At 38.3% G+C, this 18,996-nt stretch overlaps 1 protein-coding gene across 24 annotated transcripts in view; it reads left to right on the top strand.

Annotated features, from left to right (window-relative positions):
• KRIT1 (KRIT1 ankyrin repeat containing) overlaps positions 1–7,353 on the top strand; it is a 47,182-nt gene extending 39,829 nt beyond the window's left edge. For 23 of the 24 annotated variants that reach the window (XM_009203448.4, XM_009203446.4, XM_017956981.3 and 20 more), the window contains 2 exons: positions 5,356–5,472; positions 5,976–7,353. In XM_009203448.4, coding sequence (XP_009201712.1) covers positions 5,356–5,472; positions 5,976–6,044 — 186 coding nt within the window. In that variant the 3' untranslated portion in view covers positions 6,045–7,353. The remainder of the gene's footprint in view (positions 1–5,355; positions 5,473–5,975) is intronic. The other variant, XM_021936069.2, reaches the window with a different exon arrangement.
• The last annotated feature ends 11,643 nt before the right edge of the window (positions 7,354–18,996 follow it).

Below are 18,996 nucleotides of genomic sequence, written 5' to 3'. Positions count from 1 at the left end.
AGTTGTGTCTGTGAGTCCCTCAGTGGCTTAGACTGTGATTGTTAATGAAGGCTGTAGTAGGCTTTTCTGGGGACTGTGACTCCAGGCAGGCCAGTGCTCAGGCACTAATAGTTGTGCCAGTCAGCAGGGGATGCCTTTCCTCAGGCCCCTAGATAGTGCATGTGGGCACCAGCAGGCATAGGCAGAGCATAACAATCCTTAAGCCCCCAGATGACATGTACAGACACCAACAGCAGGCGGAACAGGCCTCTGTCATCAGGCCCTCTGATGGTGTGTGCAGACAATGGCAGCAGCATGCTAAGTTGAGTCAGTCCTCAGGCCCTTAGATGCTTAGGCACAGTTGACAGTGGCAGTGGGCAGGGCTTGTCCTCAGGACCCTAGACAATGTGTGCTGGTGGCAGTGGTGGGCATGGCAGGCTTGTCTCCAAGCCCACTTCTGGTGTTTGCAGGTGCTGGTGGCAGGCAGGTGGGTTGACCTCCTGGCACTATGTGCACAGGTGACAGCAGCGGTAGGTGGGTCAGACCCTTTTCAGTCCCACTTTAGAGCTCTTCAGTTAGAAGTTAGTGTATGGTGCTCCTTTTTCTAACCATAAGTCATTATAAAATACAGGTTTATCAATTATTTTTTAGCATATTTAACACATTTAAATGGGATGAACAGCTTTTTAGTTTATAATAGGAAGCTAATAAAAATCAAATCTAATTTGTTTTGTTTTTTGAGACAGAGTCTTGCTCTGTCACCCAGGCTGGACTGCAGTGGTGTGATCTTGGCTCACTACAACCTCTGCCTCCTAGGTTCAAGCAGTCCTCCCACCTTAGCCTCTCAAGTAGCTGGGCTTACAAGCATGAACTATCATGCCCACCTAATTTTTGTGTTTTTAGTAGAGACAAGGTTTCACCATGTTTACCAGGCTGGTCTCAAACTTCTGACCTCAAGTGATCCACCTTCCTCGTAATTTGTTAATTAAGATTTGTTAAGAATAGACCAAATCGGTTAAAGTAATAGGCTTATGCATTTTTTAAAGGCATTTAGATTAGGAAATTTCATTGTAGTTTTTATTTTCCTCATTTTTATGTGTCCTTTTTTTTTTTTTTTTTGAGATGAGTTTCGCTCTTGTTGCTCAGGCTGGAATGCAATGGTGCGATCTTGGCTCACTGCAACCTCTGCCTCTGGGGTTCAAGCGATTCTCCTGCTTCAGCCTCCCAACTAGATGGGATTACAGGCATGTGCCACCATGCCTGGCTGATTTTGTATTTTTAGTAGAGAGGGGGGTTTCTCCATGTTGGTCAGGCTGGTCTTGAACTCCTGACCTCAGGGTATCCGACCATCTCGGCCTCCCAAAGTGCTGGGATTACAGGCATGAGCCACCGTGCTCACCCCTTTATGTGTCTTAATAGGTCTTTATAATCACATAACTTCCTGAAATATCCCAGTCATAGTTTAGTCATTTTATATTAATTTTCAGGGTCATCTTTAAGGGCAACAGTTACTTTGATAGATATACGTGTGAATGGAGATAAACTATCTGGGAACATAGGGTGGAATAGGGTCTGAGTTTAGTAATTGACCTGGAGCTTAATTGCTTGAGGTCTCTTCTAGCAGGGGTCCCCAACCCCCAGACCATGGACTGGTACTGGTCCATGGCCTGTAAGGAACTGTGCCACACAGCAGGAGATGAGCAGCAAGCGAAGCTTCATCTATATTTACAGCCACTCCCTATCACTTGCATTACCATCTGAGCTTTGCCTCCTGTCAGATCAATGGTGGCATTACATTCTCATAGGAACATGAACCCTCTTGTGAATTGCGCATGCAAGGGATCTAGGTTGCATGCCCGTTAGGAGAGTGTAATGCCTGATGATCTGTCACTGTCTTCCATCACTCCCAGATGGGACCATCTAGTTGCAGGAAAACAAGCTCAGGGCTCCCAGTGATGTTATGTTATGGTGAGTTGTATATTTCATTACATATTACAATATAATAGTAATAGAAATAAAGCGCACTATAAATGAAATGCGCTTGAATCATCCCAAAATCATCCCCCACACCCCTGTCTTCCACGAAACCGATCCCTGGCACCAAAAAGGTTGGGGACGGCTCTCTTACAGTCACCTTGCTTTTAGGTCATTTGCTTACCATTTTCTTTTTCTTTCTTTTTTTTTTTTTTTCTCCTTAGGACACAGTCTCACTCTGTTGCCCAGGCTGGAGTGCAGTGGCACCATCATAGCTCAGCTGCAAACTTCTAGGCTTAGGCAATCCTCCTGCCTCAGCCTCCCAAGTAGTTGGGACTATAGGCATGTGCCACCACACCCTACTAATTTATTATTTGTAGAGATAGGGTCTCACTTTGTTGCCCAGGCTGGTCTCAAACTCTTGGTCTGGGCAACAAATTGAGACCCTATCTCTACAGGGTGATTCTCCCACCTTGGCCTCACAAAGTGCTGGGATTACAGGTGTGAGCCACCACACCATCATTTTCTGTTAAAACTATTTTGCCCACACAAAATAGGCTACTGTTTATTAGCTTGTAACCACTTTTCTATATCTCTTGTACTAAGTTCATTAAAGGAAATGAAGAAGAAATGCCCCCCCCACCATTTCAAGAAATTTTTCCTCTGCTGTTTAAGAGCATGTTATACCAACATCTGCAAATCGTTCTTCGTAGAACTGGATGGTGATGCTGTGCCATTTCTCTAAACTATATTTTATGTTTGTTAGCTTTACAATTTTTGGCAGTAATACAAAGTTTTATATAGTATTCAAATGAAGGTTTAGCAATATTATTTAACACTTAAATATACCATTTCATATTATATATAATACTCTGAGCCAGGAGTCAAATAAATGAGATAGCAGTAACAGACAGAAGGATGACAGTAATATTCTTAATTAACAGTCTGCTTTTTTCTTAGATAAGAGATTCAGTTTCTTGAACTATAAATAGGAATGCTATTCTTGGGTATCTAAAAAGGTGATTGAGCCAAGGAGTAAAGATATTTTCTATCCATCTAGTCATTACCTTGTTCTCTGTAAACCACTGATAAATTTATGGCACCTTTGAAAGGTTTAAGATAATTACATATTTCAGCCATCAAATGTGGGAACAACCAGCTCGTCCTCAGTTGTCTTAGATTCACCAAGATCTATTAGGATTGCATTCAACAAGCTTTGCAAAAATAGAGCAAACACCTTCATCTGCAAAAATACCTTCATTTGCATTTAAAACACTACATGGGATACATTAGCATCAGAGATTCTCAGGAAAAGCCATGGGACACAGTTGTGTTTTTTTTGTTTTGTTTTGTTTTTGTTTTTGTTTTTGTTTTTTTTTTGAGACGGAGTCTCGCTCTGTCGCCCAGGCTGGAGTGCAGTGACCGGATCTCAGCTCACTGCAAGCTCCACCTCCTGGGTTTACGTCATTCTCCTGCCTCAGCCTCCCAAATAGCTGGGACTACAGGCGCCCACCACCTCGCCCGGCTAGTTTTTTTTTGTATTTTTTAGTAGAGACGGGGTTTCACCAGGTTAGCCAGGATAGTCTCGATCTCCTGACCTTGTGATCCGCCCGTCTCGGCCTCCCAAAGTGCTGGGATTACAGGCTTGAGCCACTGCGCCCGGCCCACAGTTGTGTTTTTTATATCAGTTATTTCTACCTTCTATAACTACAGGCTCAGTACTTTTGTTGGAAATTTGACTTCCATAATTGAGAAGTAACTATACTACAGTTGTATTTTTTTCTGTATATTGAGCTGTTTTGAAGCCATATTAATGGACTGTTTTGTGGCTTTTGAATAAAGAAGTTTCAGTTGATTGATTTAAAAGAAAAGGCAGTTTAAGGTAGTATGATATCTTGACTCTTTCAGTCTGTACCTTGATAAGTAGCTATTTTAGTGTATTCTATGTATAAGGTTATATTTTACAATATAAATGTAGATAGCCATTTTTAAAAGATACTATTAGTTTTTCCTTATTCTTAATGTATACTCACGTGAATTATCTGTGTTTCATTCACAGAACCTCACTTTATTTTATTTATTTATTTATTTATTTATTTATTTAGACGGAGTCTCACTGCTGCCCAGGCAGGAGTGCAGTAGGGCAATCTCGGCTCACTGCAACCTCCACCTCCCAGACAGAACCTTACTTTAAAAATCCCCTAACCCATTATCTTTCTGACATATTCTTAGTTTAGTATTTGTGGTCAATATTATAAGAATTGCTATTTATAGAAAATGTTTCTAAACATAGGTATCTTAAAAATGCCATGGACCACTTCTTTGTTTATATGTACACAAAGAATATATGTTTAGGGCAAGAAAATGGAAGTTACTGCTAGGAGAGAATTGTTATTAACAAGGATATATTGAATGCTTATATACAATATTATAATAGGAAAGTATAGGAATCATTAATATTGCTTTATAAATAGTTCTGTTGTTGGCTGGTCCTTGTGCAGTAGTGTTTACAACTATTTGATCACAACCAATTACAGTTCTTCCCCACTCCCATTGCTTCACTTGACTGTCCTTAAAAAAGAAAAGCTCTGTTGAATTTATGAAAGGTATGTTAGTAATTTTTTAAATTATGCTTACTTTTACAATAAATATATCAGTGTACTTATTTTCAGGGGGATAAGATTGTCTAAGTCAACATGTTAACCCAGTTGCATAAACTACAGATCTGAAAGTACTATGTAAATATCCAAAAGAAAGATACTGAATAAAGAGATAGTTTTTAACCTGCAGAAAGAAAACAAAGGTGGTACCTTTCATTATCCTGAAAGCCATGGATAGAATTGACATCTTTAAAAATTTTTGTCAATCTTATACAACAAATACTGCTCACGGCAGTCTCCTGAGAGTCTACCAATCTATATGATTCTGTGCTGCAGGCTGTGTGAGATTAGTGCAGGGTGCTTTGAAAAGGCTTCATTAAAACATTCTGGGAAACCATCATTCTCCGCAAACTACCACAAGAACAGAAAATCAAACACCGCATGTTCTCACTCATAGGTGGGAGTTGAACAATGAGGAATATGTGGACACAGGGAGGGGAACGTCACATTCCGGGGTCTGTCAGGGGGTTGGGGGCTAGGGGAGGGATAACATTAGGAGAAATACCTAATGTAGGTGACGGGTTGATGGGTGCAGCAAACCACCATGGCATGTGTGTATATCTATGTAACAAAACTGCACATTCTGCACATATACCCCAGAACTTAAAAGCATAATAATTTTTTTAAAAAAGCATTCTGAATCATTATATTTAGACCAGACTACATCAGTGTAGATAGCAAGAAAAAATAGGTGATGTTTTTAATATATATTTTAATATAGTTATTTCCAATTATGTTGCAGGCTTTACTCATCAGTCTTAACTATGGTTGTTTTATGTGGCAATTGGGAGATGCTGATACTTGTTTTCAGATCCATAGCATGGAAAATAAAATGAGCTTTATAGTACATACAAAACAGGTAAGTGTCATTTATTTTGGACTTGTAATAATGAACTATTGTGTTAGTAAAGTTACTTCTTTTTTTTAAAGTGGCATCCATGTAACTTCAAGGAAAACCTGTAATATTCCATGAAATTAAAATATTTAAGACCAAGGAAAAAAGCCAGGCCTTCTGAGCAAGGAAGAATCAGAAACTTATCTGAATAGTTTGTTTCAGTTTTATAACAAACTCTTTTGCCATGTCTTTTCATTCTGGTCAGTATTACCTGTCTCTTTTATCAAGTTATTAGGTAGTCTTCCATCTCCTTGACCTACCTGTGCCCCCTAGCTGTATCCAGCAGATTGCGTCTTAAGTCCCTTCAAAAAGCCTGAGTAAATATCCCCTCTATACTCTTTCTTAACAAGCTGTCTCATGATAAGAAAGTTCCCTTTCAAATAGATAGGGAACTGCCCAGTGTCATGAATGTCCTTTAAACATTCTTACATGTTTTATATTTATTATTGACATGTTTTACTTTGTAGGCTGGTCTCGTGGTAAAACTGCTAATGAAGCTAAATGGACAGTTAATGCCCACTGAAAGAAATTCATAAAAGAGAAGTAACTGTTACTCAAGCCACCACATTTTGTAATGCAGAATTTTTTTCCGTGAAAGACTTCTTAAAAGATTACTTTGGCCAAGCATGGTAGCTCGCCCCTGTAATCTCAGCACTTCGGGAGGCTGGGGCAGGCAGATCACCTGAAGTCAGGAGTTCAAGACCAGCCTAGCCAACACGGTGAAACCCTGTCTCTACAAAAATACAAAAATTAGCTGGGCGTGGTGGCGGGCGCCTATAATCCTAGCTACTAGGGAGGCTGAGGTGGGAGAATCGCTTAAACCCAGGAGGTGGAGGTTGTAGTGAGCCAAAATTGCGCCGCTGCACTCCAGCCTGGGTGACAGAGCAAGACTCCATCTCAAAAAAAAAAAAAAATTACTTTCAACAAGGCATTTAGTTTCTTGTAATATATATGTACACTATTACATTGTACAGAATCTGTACTTATGTTTGGTGTGTAATATACCAATTAGTTTTATATAATATCCTCATAAGCTATTCCAATTTTTGAGAGAAACACAAAAAGTTATAGATTGATAGTCTGTATAATAGACAAAATAGTAAGCTTTATAAAAAGTTATTTTTGGTAAATGGTAAAGAATTTGGAGTGGAATGTGATGAGATTAAAATGTAGCTTTGGTATAACTTCATGTGTATTTCAAAATATACTGAACGTCAACATGATTTGAATAAAGAAAATGTATTTTCTACTTGAACCATATGACACTTATTTAAAACAGTTTTCTGCAGTCTATAAACATTTCTCAACATTTTTTTAAAAGTCTTAAAATGTAAATCTGATATATGGTAATGTTTCTCAAAGTATAGTACATGAACTTGCATCATAATTACCTATGTGCCTTTTAAAAATGAAGATTTCAGAGACCTACTCCAAACAAGGGCATTCACTCTGGAAGTAGCATGGCCTTGTGAACTTAACTTTGGTTTTGTTTTTGCTTTTTTGTTGTTAAAATAAGTCCAGACCCAATAAGGAATTTCGATTATTAAAGCTGAGAAATTTCACAAAACTGCCTGGCACACAAGCACACACACACATACACAGACATATTTTAAGTGATCATCTCTTGATATCAGAAGTTGCATTTGTTAAATACGTGCTGTATTTTTTGTGAGTTGACTTAATAGTTTATGTATATTGACTTTACTTTGTAGGAAGTAAATCACCAAGTATCTGTTTCATTTAGGGAAGTAGTGATATAGATGAGGAGGCAACTTGATAAATGTGCTATTCATAAGCTAGAAACTACAGTATTTCCAAACTAATAGACTGAAGAATTCTAAATAAGTTCAGAGATATAGTTATATTTAAAGTTGTCCTATAGTTTGCAGATAATTTTTATATTACTATTCTTCACATTAACTTCTGTTTATTTTTAATGGTACTATGTGTAGGCCTTATTAAAATTAAGATTGTATGGTTAAATAAAGTTAACAGGAAAACCTGATTTATCTTTAATTCTGTGCTAGATACTTTTGATTCTACATGAACAATACCCTGTTCAGTTCCCTTCATTCTAATGTCCTCGACTGTTACCAAATACCCTGTTGACTCCCAAACCTAAGATTTTAGCTTCAATTTCTTTTCTGAACTCCAAATCTTAATTTCCAAGTTATTCTTGTTCTAGGTCCATCTAAATGGTCTACAAAGAACTTCAGTTGAATCGTAACTGGAAATAGAATTTATTTCCTCTGTTTGCTCCATTCTATCCTTCCACTCTATTCCCTATTTGGTTAATGACATCATCAAACTGCATTCAGTTGCTTAGCCTGGAAATACTGTTATGGTGTTCAGCCTTTCCCCAACTTACATATTTTGTGGATCAAAGTCTTGTCTGATGTTTTGGGAGTCCTTTCTCATTTCCTTCCTCCCTGCTTGCACTGCAGCCAGTCTAGTTCAAGTCCTCACCATCCATTCCTTAGCTTATAGTAGCTTCCTACCCCGACTCAGGCTCTATACGCTTCCTGCCTATCTGCCACACTGATGCCAAGTTAAGCTTTCTCGTCAGTCTGATTATTTCATTACACTGTGAAAATCATTAGTGGTTACCACTATATGTAGAATTAAATTCCGAATTATTTAGTATTGAAACCAAGGCCCTTAGTACACTGTTGCTAAGCTGCCTATCAAGATTATTGTCTGACCACTTCTCCCATACTCATCGTACGCTCCCATTGTTTCCTAACTCCTCAGTCGTGTGGGGGAATTCAGTACTTTCTGATTCAATAATTTTAGGGTGAGGCCCAAGCATTTCTGTTCTTAAAGTATTCTATATACTTATGATGTACAGCTAGGGATTAGAACTGTAATTATAAGCAACTTTAGGAGATAGCCTAATGAGTTTCCTTTCACAGAGAGAGGTGAGGATGCAATGATACCACATCAAACAACCTCCTGCTCTGTGGAATACAGTTTACCCTCCTGGGGATGTACAGTATAACAGCCCTAATAAGAAAGGAATAGGAGACTATTAGAGTAGCATAGCTATTAAACGCTTAAAAATATATAGCATTAAAATTCAATTTTAAAAATTAGTATTGAGAAAAAAAAATTGATCATTATCTTTCAGACTATAACAATCCAGAAATAAAAATAGAGAAATCTAAACAGCTTTTAATGAATGCCTAGTATTGATCAGGCATTATATGTGCTCTAGGGATCAAGATAAGATACCATTTTCTTTTCATCATTCTTTCAGTAAATTTGAGTGCCTTTTATGTGCCAGGGACCCAGTGGTAAGGAAAACAAAATCCCTGCTTTCAGAGAACAAAGTCTGAGGGAGACAGTAAATTATCATGGAAATATATAATTGTAACTCTAATTATTGTGATGAAAGAAAAAAATCTCAGTGTAACAGGAACCATTGATCTAGTAGGGATCAGGAGAGGCTTTCCTGAGCAGGAGATGCTTGAGTTGGCATCTGACATGTGAGCTGGAATTAGTTATGTGAACACAGTACAGCTGGAAGGGAAATGAGGTGAGATGTTTTGACCCCAAAAGACAGACCTGGAGAACTGATAAGGGGGTTTACAATTACTCATTTTCAGTTGTGATCCAAATTCAAGTAATTGTTTATCCAAATCACAACAAATTAATTTTTATTATACAAATAAAACCAGAATAGTTAATACTGCACATGATAAATGTATTAGAGAAAACTTACTGAAGAACCACAAGATTAAAAATTGCCAAAATTTAGCCAATGATGGGCAAAAAAAGAAAAAATAAATAAAAAAGTTGTCAAAATTGACCCTAGAAAAATTAGACTTGATGGAAATATTCAACGAAGTAAAACATCCCAGTTATTGACCAAATTTAATAGAAGAATTGCATTAATAAAATTTAGATTTTTTATTTGATCCTGAGAAATCAATGGCAAAAACTCTAAAAGAAGATTGATTGATTGAGACGGAGTCTCGTTCTGTTGCCCAGACCAGAGTGCAGTGGCATGATCTCAGCTCACTGCAACCTCCAACCCACCAGGTTCAACCAATTCTCCTGCATCATCAGCCTCCTGAGTAGCTGGGATTACAGACGTACACCACCATGCCCAGCTAATTTTTGTATTTTTAGTAGAGACAGAGTTTCACCATGTTGGCCAGACTGGCCTCAAACTCCTAACCTCAGGTGATACACCCTCCTCGGCCTCCCAGAGTGCTAGGATACAGGCATGAGCCACTGTGTCTGGCCTTCCAAAATAATTTATATATGCAAAAAACGGATTGGGGACGCAATATGTTGCCTTATCATTAACATAGAAAATGGTATTCTCAGTGAAAATAATTTCTGTCGAAGCATAATTTGTTTTTGCTGCAATGTATAGAAAACTGGTAAGGCACTTAATTGGCTTGAGGCTGGGCATGGTTACTCACGCTATAATCCCAGCGCTTTGGAAAGCCAAAGTGGTAGAATCACTTGAGACCAAGAGTTCAAGACCGCACCAGCCTGGGCAACATAGCAAGATCTCCATCTCTACAAAAATAAAAAATAGCCAGGAGTCGTGGTGTACACCTGTAGTCCCAGCTACTCAGGAGGCTGAGGTGGGAGGATTTCTTGGGCACAGGGGTTTGTGGTTGCAGTGAGCTATAATTTCACCGTTGTACTCCAGGCTACGTGACTGAGCAAGCCCCTGACTCTAGGTAGGTAGGTAGGTAGGTAAGTAGGTAGGTAGATAATAGATTAGATAGACTTGTGTGCATGCAAGGATTAGATGATAGACAAGATAGGCTTGAGTGCGTGTGAGGATAGATGGATAGAGACAGAGAGAGAGAGAGAGAGAGAGAAAGAGAGATAGGCTTGAGTGCATGCAAGAAAATATTTTCTCACCAAAAATCCATTTATGATGGTATGATTCTCATTTAATGTTTGTATTCATAAGCATGTCAGAAAGCCTCTAGTGTTATTTATGGTATTTGGAGAGGGAGGCATAGGCAGACTGTAAAATCCCTAAAGCAGAGGCATCAAGCTCTTGGGGATCTTAGAGGCCAGAGTATTTAAGACAAAGAAATATCTTTCAGACATCTTAGGGTATAGATGAGAAAAAGTTTCAGTACATTGTGCTAATTTCTGTGATAAAAGGAAGCACCAGGTTGTTCAGGATTCATTACAAGGGTACCCACGTGGGTGGGAAATTAGGAACTTATGTCCCAATTATTTAAATTATAATAATAGCTACTACTTTAAATGATGCTTACTACACTATTGGCATTATTTGAAGCACTTTTGGGATACTAATTCATTTATTCCTGACAACAATCACTATGAGGCAGATACTATTATTCCCATTTTACAGATAAGAAAATTGAAGTTGGGTTAAATTACTTTCTAAAGCTAATGAGTGGTGGAGCTCAGATTCATACCTAGGCAGCCAAACTCCAGAGCATAAGTCAATTAGATACATGATGTATGGTTATAATAAAAACATAAAGTAATACTTGTTTTCTATCTTTAAAATCTTAGGAGCCATAGTTTCTAACAAAGTGATGTAAATGTTTTCATTTTTGTATATTGTATAACTTTGAACACAGCTGTAAAGAAAGAGGCTATGTTATTTGTGTAAGGTCAAAAACTGGTAAGTTGGAGTGTCAGAATTCAACATCTGGCAGTCTGGCTTCTGAATTCAGACATTCGTCAGATAAAAGAGAGATAGGTGGAGTGGTTAAAAAAAAAGGATCAAGTTTTGAAGGGTGTTGTGTTTCCTGTTAATAAGGAGCCATTGGAGCCCTTAGGACTTGATTAGCTCAGATGTGTGTGTCGAAAGATCACCCTGGATCAATGTACAGAAGGGCTCAAAGAGGTAGTTCTGAGCAAGAAGGTATAATGCAATCTGGCCTTAAGCTGAGATAATGGCAATGGGAGAAAAGAATATTTTGACAAAGCCCAGTGACCTTTTAGATATGGGAAATAGGGAAGAGGTAGGAGTAATGAGTAATTATCCTCTTTCTGTCCTGGACATCTGGGAAAATGGTACCATATACTGCCTAAAATAGAGAATAGAGGAGGAAGTTTTGAAGAAATGTGTTGAGTTCCTGACTCCCAAGGGACACATAGATGGAGATGGTCAATAGACAGTAGGGTTCCCAGGTTCAAAAGGCTCTCAGGAGATGACAATTGAAACTCCACGAATAGATTTGAAGCCACCCAGGAAGAGAGCACAGTGAGAAGCAAGCAAAAGAATGAAAACACTTGAGAAATGGACAAACTTAGGACAATCTACAAAGCATCCTGTTAAGTCAATATCAGTATAGAAAAGAAATAGCTTGGCACTATTCTCCATACTGTGTGTCCAATAAATTTTATATGGGCAAAAATTAAATATTAAAAGAACATTTAATATTGCTAGGGAAAAGCAGACCAGCATATTTTAGTGTCAGAGCACATTCGCTTATGTGTATTTCTTAAATGAGTATGAGGGATAGGTGAATAAAATGCTTTTTAAATGTACATGAACAAACATCAAAAGCAAAACAAAAGAATGAGGATCTGGAGCAACTGGAACTCATAGATGGCTAGTAGGAATGCAAAATGGAACAAAGATTTTGGAAAACAGTTTAGTTTCTTGTAAGTTAAATATACTATAGGACCCAGAATTCTGCTCCCAGTTATTTATCCAAGCAGCTAAAACTTATATTCACACAATTCGTATGCAGATGTTTGTAGAATACATTAATTTTTTCATAATTAAACTGGAAACAACCCAAATGTCCTTCACTGAATGAATGAATAAACTCAGGTACATCCATATAATGGCATACCATACTCAACAATGAAAAGAAACTATTGATGAACAACATGGATAAAGCTCAAATGCATTATGCTAACTGAAAGAAGCCAGACTCAAAAGGTTATACTGTATACCGTAACATTCCATTTGGATGACATTCTGGAAAAGGCAAAACTATAGGATCAGAAAGCAGAGAGTGGTTACCAAAGGTTAAGGATAGGTGTGGGGGGAATGTGGAAATATAAAGGGGCAGCATGGAGAAATTTAGTGGTAGGGGAGAGGATGTTCTGATTGTGATTGACATACTCAGTATATTTGTCAAAATTCACAGAACTGATTATCAAAGGAAATTTTACTGGTCAAATTTCAAAATACACTTAAAGAATCAGCACTTGCTAACCAAGTTCTGAAAATTCAAAAATATAAAGTTGGTTTTTGTTTTTTGTTTTTTTGGGTTTTTTTTTGAGACAGAGTTTCACTCTTGTTACCCAGGCTGGAGTGCATTGGCACAATCTCGGCTCACTGCAACCTCTGCCTTCCAGGTTTAAGTGATTTGCCTGCCTCAGCCTCCAGAGTAGCTGGGATTACAGGTATGGGCCACCATGCCCAGCTAATTTTTGTATTTTTAGTAGAGACAGGATTTCACCACGTTGGTCAGCCTGGTCTCGAACTGCTGACTTCAGGTGATCCACCCACCTCGGCCTCCCAAAGTGCTGGAATTACAGGCATGAGCTACCGTGCCCAGCCAAAAATATATAAAGATTTAACTGGAAGTATGTCTGTACCCAAAATCCATTTAGTGAGTGGTCAAAGAAGATTAACAGAGAAGTTGTATGCTTGGAAATGCAAATGAATTTTAGAAATGGGGAAATACAAATTTTCCTAACAAATATGGAAAACAGAAGCTTATTAGTTAAAATTATATGGAATAATAAAAACTGATTGCATTAATAAAATTCAATGATAGCACAAGACTGAGACAACATATGGGAATATATTTTGGCCAGCCCTGAAAAGCAGTCTCAAAAATGTTTCTGTTTTTGAGAGAGTCTCGCTCCGTCACCCAGGCTGGGGTGCCGTGGCGCTATCTCGGCTCACTGCAACTTTCACCTCCTGGATTCCAGTGATTCTCCCATCTCCCTAGCAGCTGGAATTACAAGCGTGCACCACCACACCTGGCTAATTTTTGTATTTTTAGTAGAGGCAGGGTTTCACAATGTTGGCCAGACTGGTCTCAAACTCCTTGCCTCAAGTGATCTGCCCACCTCAGCCTCCCAAAGTGCTGGGATTACAAGTGTGAACCACTGCGCCCAGCCTCAAAAAGGTTTACTGCCACTCTTTTGATGCTCCCACGTTGAGGACCACCTAAGAATGAGCTTGCTGCCCCCATTTTCTTATTTGCTGTGCTTTACTGGTATTTTTCCCTACTTGCCTGGGGAGTAAACTGTATGCATTACAATTCAACAAGGAAAAAATTATAGTTTTCTAAAAGTACCCTAAAAAATGGAACAAAATTATGTAGTTTAAAATAATATAGCTGGATGCAGGGGCTCATACGCGTTATACCAGCACTTTGGGAGGCTGACGCTGGCAGATCACATGAGACCAGGAGTTCGAGACCATCCTAGCTAACATGGTGAAACCCCATTTCTATTAAAAATATAAAAATTAGCCAGGCGTAATGGTGCACATCTGTAATCCCAGCTACTCATGAGGCTGAGGCATGAGAATCACGTGAACCTGGGAGGCAGAGGTTGCCGTGAGCCAAGATCATGCCACTGCACTCCAGCCTGAGTGACAGAATGAGACTCTGTCTCAATAATAGTAATGATATATCCTGCCAAACTAAGCTTCATAAGCGAAGGATAGATAAAATCTTTTCCAGATAAATAAGTGTGAAGGGAATTCTTTACCACTATACCAGCCTTACAAGAGATCCTCGAGGGAGTTCTAAACATGGAAGTGAAAGAACAATACATGCTACCAAAAAACACATTTAAGTACATAGCCCATAGGCCTATTAAGCAACCATCCAATAGAAGCTACAGAGCAACTTGCTAACAGCTTTGCAATAGGATCAAAACCACACATAACAATATTAACCTGGAATGTAAATGGTCTAAACACCCCCACTTAAAAGTCCACAGAGTGAGGCCGGGCACAGTGACTTATGCCTTGTAATCCCAGCACTTTGGGAGGTGGGCAGATCACCTGAGGTCAGGAGTTTGAGACCAGCCTGGCCAATATGGTGAAACCCCGTCTCTACTAAAAATACAAAAATTAGCTGGGTGTGGTGGCCTGCACCTATAATCTCAGCTACTCGGGAGGCTGAGGGAGGAGAATCTCTTGAACCCGGGAGGCAGAGGTTGTGGTGAGCCAAGATCGCACTACTGCACTCCAGCCTGAGCGACAGAGCAAAACTCCATCTCAGAAAAAAAAAAAAAAAGTTACAGAGTGGCAAGTTGGATTAAAAAAAAGAAGACCCATCCATCTGCTCTCTTCAAGAGACCTTTCTCAAACATGAAAACACCCATAGGCTCAAAGTAAAAGGTTGGAGAAAGATCTGTCACACAAACAGAAAACAAAAAACAGAGGTCGCTATTTTTATATCAGATAAAAGACTTTAAACTAACTATAGTAAAAAAGGATGAAGAAGGGCACTACATAATAGCAAAGGATTCAGTTCAACAAGAAGACTGAACTATTGTAAATATATACACACCCAATATTTGAGCACCCAGGTTCATAAAACAAGTACTTCTAGACCTACAAAGAGTGAGTCACACAATAATAGTGGGGGACTTCACCCCATTGAGAGCGCTGGACAGATCATCAAGGCAGAAAACAAAGAAATTCTGGACTTAAATTTAACACTTGACCAATTAGACCTACTGGATATCTACAGAGTAATTCACCCATCAACCACAGAATATGTATTTTTCTCATGTGGACATGGAACATACTCCAAGGTCAACCACATGCTCTACTATAAAGCAAGTCTCAATAAATTCAAAAAGTCAAAACCGTACTAAACCATACTCTCATGGGAATAAAAATAGAAATCACTACCAAGAAGATCTCTCAATACCATATGACAACATGGAAATAAAACAACTTGCTCTTGAATGATTTTGGGTAAACAACAAATTTTAAAATTATTTGAAATAAATGAAAACAAAGAACATGCCAAAATCTCTGGGATGCAGCCAAAACAGTTTAAGAGGAAATTTTATAGCACCAAACACCTACCTCCAAAAGTTAGAAAGATCTCATATTAACCATCTAACATTACACCTAGAGGAACAAGAAAAACAACAAATGAACCCCGAAGCTAGCAGAAGAGAAGAAATAACTAAAATCAGAGCCAAACAGAATGAAATTGAGACCCAAAAATCTATGCAAAGGATCAGTGAAAAACAAAACAATTTTTTTATCTTTTTTAAAAAACTTTTTTTGAAAGGATAAGCAAGATTGGTAGACCGTTAGCTATATTAACAAAGAAAAAGAAGATCTAAATAAACACAGAAATGACAAGGATGACATTACAACCATTCCCACAGAAATACAAAAGGTCCTCAGGGACTATTATTAAATCTGTATGCACACAATTTAGGAAATCTAGAGGAAATGGTTAAGTTCCAGGAAACACAATTTCCTAAGATTGAATCAGGAAGAAATTGAAACCCTGAACAGACCAGTATTGCGTTCCAAAATTGAATCAGTAATTAAAAAAAAAAAATCTTTAAAAAGTCCCAAACCAGATGGAAATCTTTAAAAAGCCCCAAACCAACCCCAATTCACAGCTGAATTCTACCAGACATAAACAAAGAAGAGCTGGTACCAATTCTACTGAAACTATTCTTAAAAAAAAAAAAACAAAAACGAGGAAGAGAGATTCCTCCCTAACTCATTCTGCAAAGCCAGCATTATGTTGGTATCAAAACCTGACAAAGACATAATGAGAGAAACTACAGGCCAATATCCCTGATGAACATAGACACAAAAATCCTCAGCAAAAATAGCAAATTGAATCCAGCATCCCATTCAAAAATTAATTCACCATAACCACGGGTTTCATTCCTGGGATGCAAGGTTGGTTCAACATACAGAAATCAGTAAATGGGATTCACCACATAAACATAATAAACATAATTAAAAACAAAAACTGTATGATCATATCAATAGATGCAGAAAAAGCTTTTGATAAAATCCAACATCTCTTTATGATAAAAACCCTCCAGAAACTAGGCTTCGAAGGAACATACCTCAAAATAAGAGCCATCTATGACAAACCCACAGCCAACATCATACTGAGTGGGCAAAATCTGGAAGCATTCCCATTGAGAACTGAAAACTGATGCCCACTCTCACCACTCCTATTCAACATAGAACTAGAAGTCCTAGCCAGAGTAATCAGGTAAGAGAGAGAAAGAAAAAGCATCCAAATATAAAAAGAAGTCAAACTTTCTTTGCTGAAGATACGATTCTATACCTAGAAAACCCTGAAAACTCCACCAAAAGGCTTCTGGAACTGATAACTTCCGTAATTTTCCAGGATACAAAAATCAGTGTACAAAAATGAGTAGCATTTCTGTACACCAAAAATGTTAAAGCTGAGAACCAAATCAAGAACATAATCTCATTTACAATAGCCATAAACAAAAATAAAATACCTAGGAATGTATCTAATCAAAGAGACGAAAGATCACTACAAGGAGAACTACAAAACACTGCTGAAGGAAATCATAGATGATGTAAAGAAATGGGAAAACATTCCATGCTCATGGATTGGAAGAATCAATATTGTTAAAATGGCCACACCGCCCAAAGCACTCAACAGGTTGAACACTTTTTTTTTTTTTTTTTTTTTTTGAGAGGGAGTTTTGCTCTGTCACCCAGGCCAGAGTGCAGTGGCACGATCTCAGCCCATTGCAACCTCCGTCTCCTGGGTTCAAGTGATTCCCCTGCCTCAGCCTCCCTTGTAGCTGTGATTACAGGCCCACGCCACCACACTCAGCTAATTTTTGTATTTTTAATAGAGACGGGGTTTCACCATGTGGGCCAGGCTGATCTCAAACTCCTGACCTCAAGTGAGCCACCCACCTTGGCCTCCCAAAGTGGTGGGATTATAGGTGTGACCCACCTTGCCTGGCCCAGATTGAACACTTTCTATCAAGCTACTAATGTGGTTTTTCACAGGGCTAGAAAAAAAAAATTCTAAAATGTATATGCAACCAAAAAAGAGCCTGAATAGCTAAAGCAATCTTAATCAAAAAGAACAGAGCTAGAGGATCACACTACCTGAATTCAAATTATAAGGCTACAGTAACCAAAAGAGCATGGTACTGGTACAAAAGCAGACACATAGACGGATAGAATTGAATAGAGAACCCAGAAATAAATCCACACACCTACAGCTATCAGATCTTCAACAAAGTTGACAAAAATAAGCATCGGGGCAAGAACTCCCTACTCAATAAATGGTGCTGGGATAGCTGACTAGCCATATGTGGAAGAATGATACTTGATCCTTAGTATCACCGTATACAAAAATTATTCCAACATGGATTAAAGATTTAAATATAAGACCTCAAACTATAAGAGTTCTAGAAGAAAACCTAGGAAACACAATTCTGGACATCAGCCTTTGGAAATAATTTTGACTAGGTCCTCAAAAGCAATTGAAACAGAACTAAAAATTGACAAGTGGAACCTAGTTAAACTAAAAAGCTTCTACACAGCAAAAGAAACCATCAACAGAGTAAACAGCTGACAGAATGGGAGAAAATATTTGCAAACTGCATCTGACAAAAGTCTAAAATTCTAAAGAATCTATGCAGAACTTAATTGAACAAGCAAAAAAAAAAAAAACCCTATTAAATGAGCGAAAGACATGAACAGATCTTATCAAAAGAAAACACACAAGCGGCCAACAAACATGGAAAAATGTTCAACATCAATAATAGAGAAACGCAAATCAAAAACACAGTGAGATACCGCCTCACACCAGTCAGAATGACTATTACTAAAATGTCAAAAAACAGATGCTGGCAAAGCTTTGGAGAAAAGGAAATGCTTATACACTATGAATGGGACTGTAAATTAGTTCAGCCACTGTAGAAAGCAGTTTGGAGACTTCTCAAAGAACTTAGAACTACCCTTTGATCATTAATCCCATCACTTGGTATATATCCAAAAGAAAATAAATTATTCTCCCCAAAAGACACATACTCTTGTATGTTCATCACAGTACTATTCACAATAGCAAAGACATGAAATCAACGTAGGTGCCCATCAGCGGTGGATTTGATAAAGGAAATGTGCTACATACACACTATAGAATACTACACAGCCACAAAAAAGAATGAAACGATGCCCTTTGCAACAACATGGATGCAACTGGAGGCCATTATCCTGAGTGAATTCGTTCAGGAACAGAAAACCAAATACCGCATGTCCTCACTTACAAGTGGGAGCTAAACACTGGGTACTTATGTACATAAAGATGGCAACAATAGACGCTGGGGACTACTGGAGGTGGGAGGGAAGGATGGGGGTAAGGGTTGAAAAACTATTGGGCACTATGCTCAGTACCTGGATGATGGGATCAATCATACCCCAAACTGCAGCATCATGCAATATGCCCATGTAACAAATGTGCACATGTCCCTGAATTAAAAATAAAATTTGAAATTATTTTTAAAATT

Source organism: Papio anubis, chromosome 4 (assembly GCF_008728515.1).
Source record: "Papio anubis isolate 15944 chromosome 4, Panubis1.0, whole genome shotgun sequence".
In the NCBI taxonomy this organism is placed as follows: domain Eukaryota; kingdom Metazoa; phylum Chordata; class Mammalia; order Primates; family Cercopithecidae; genus Papio; species Papio anubis.
The sequence above is the reverse complement of the archived record's forward strand: the minus strand, read 5'-3'. Positions and strand labels throughout refer to the sequence as shown.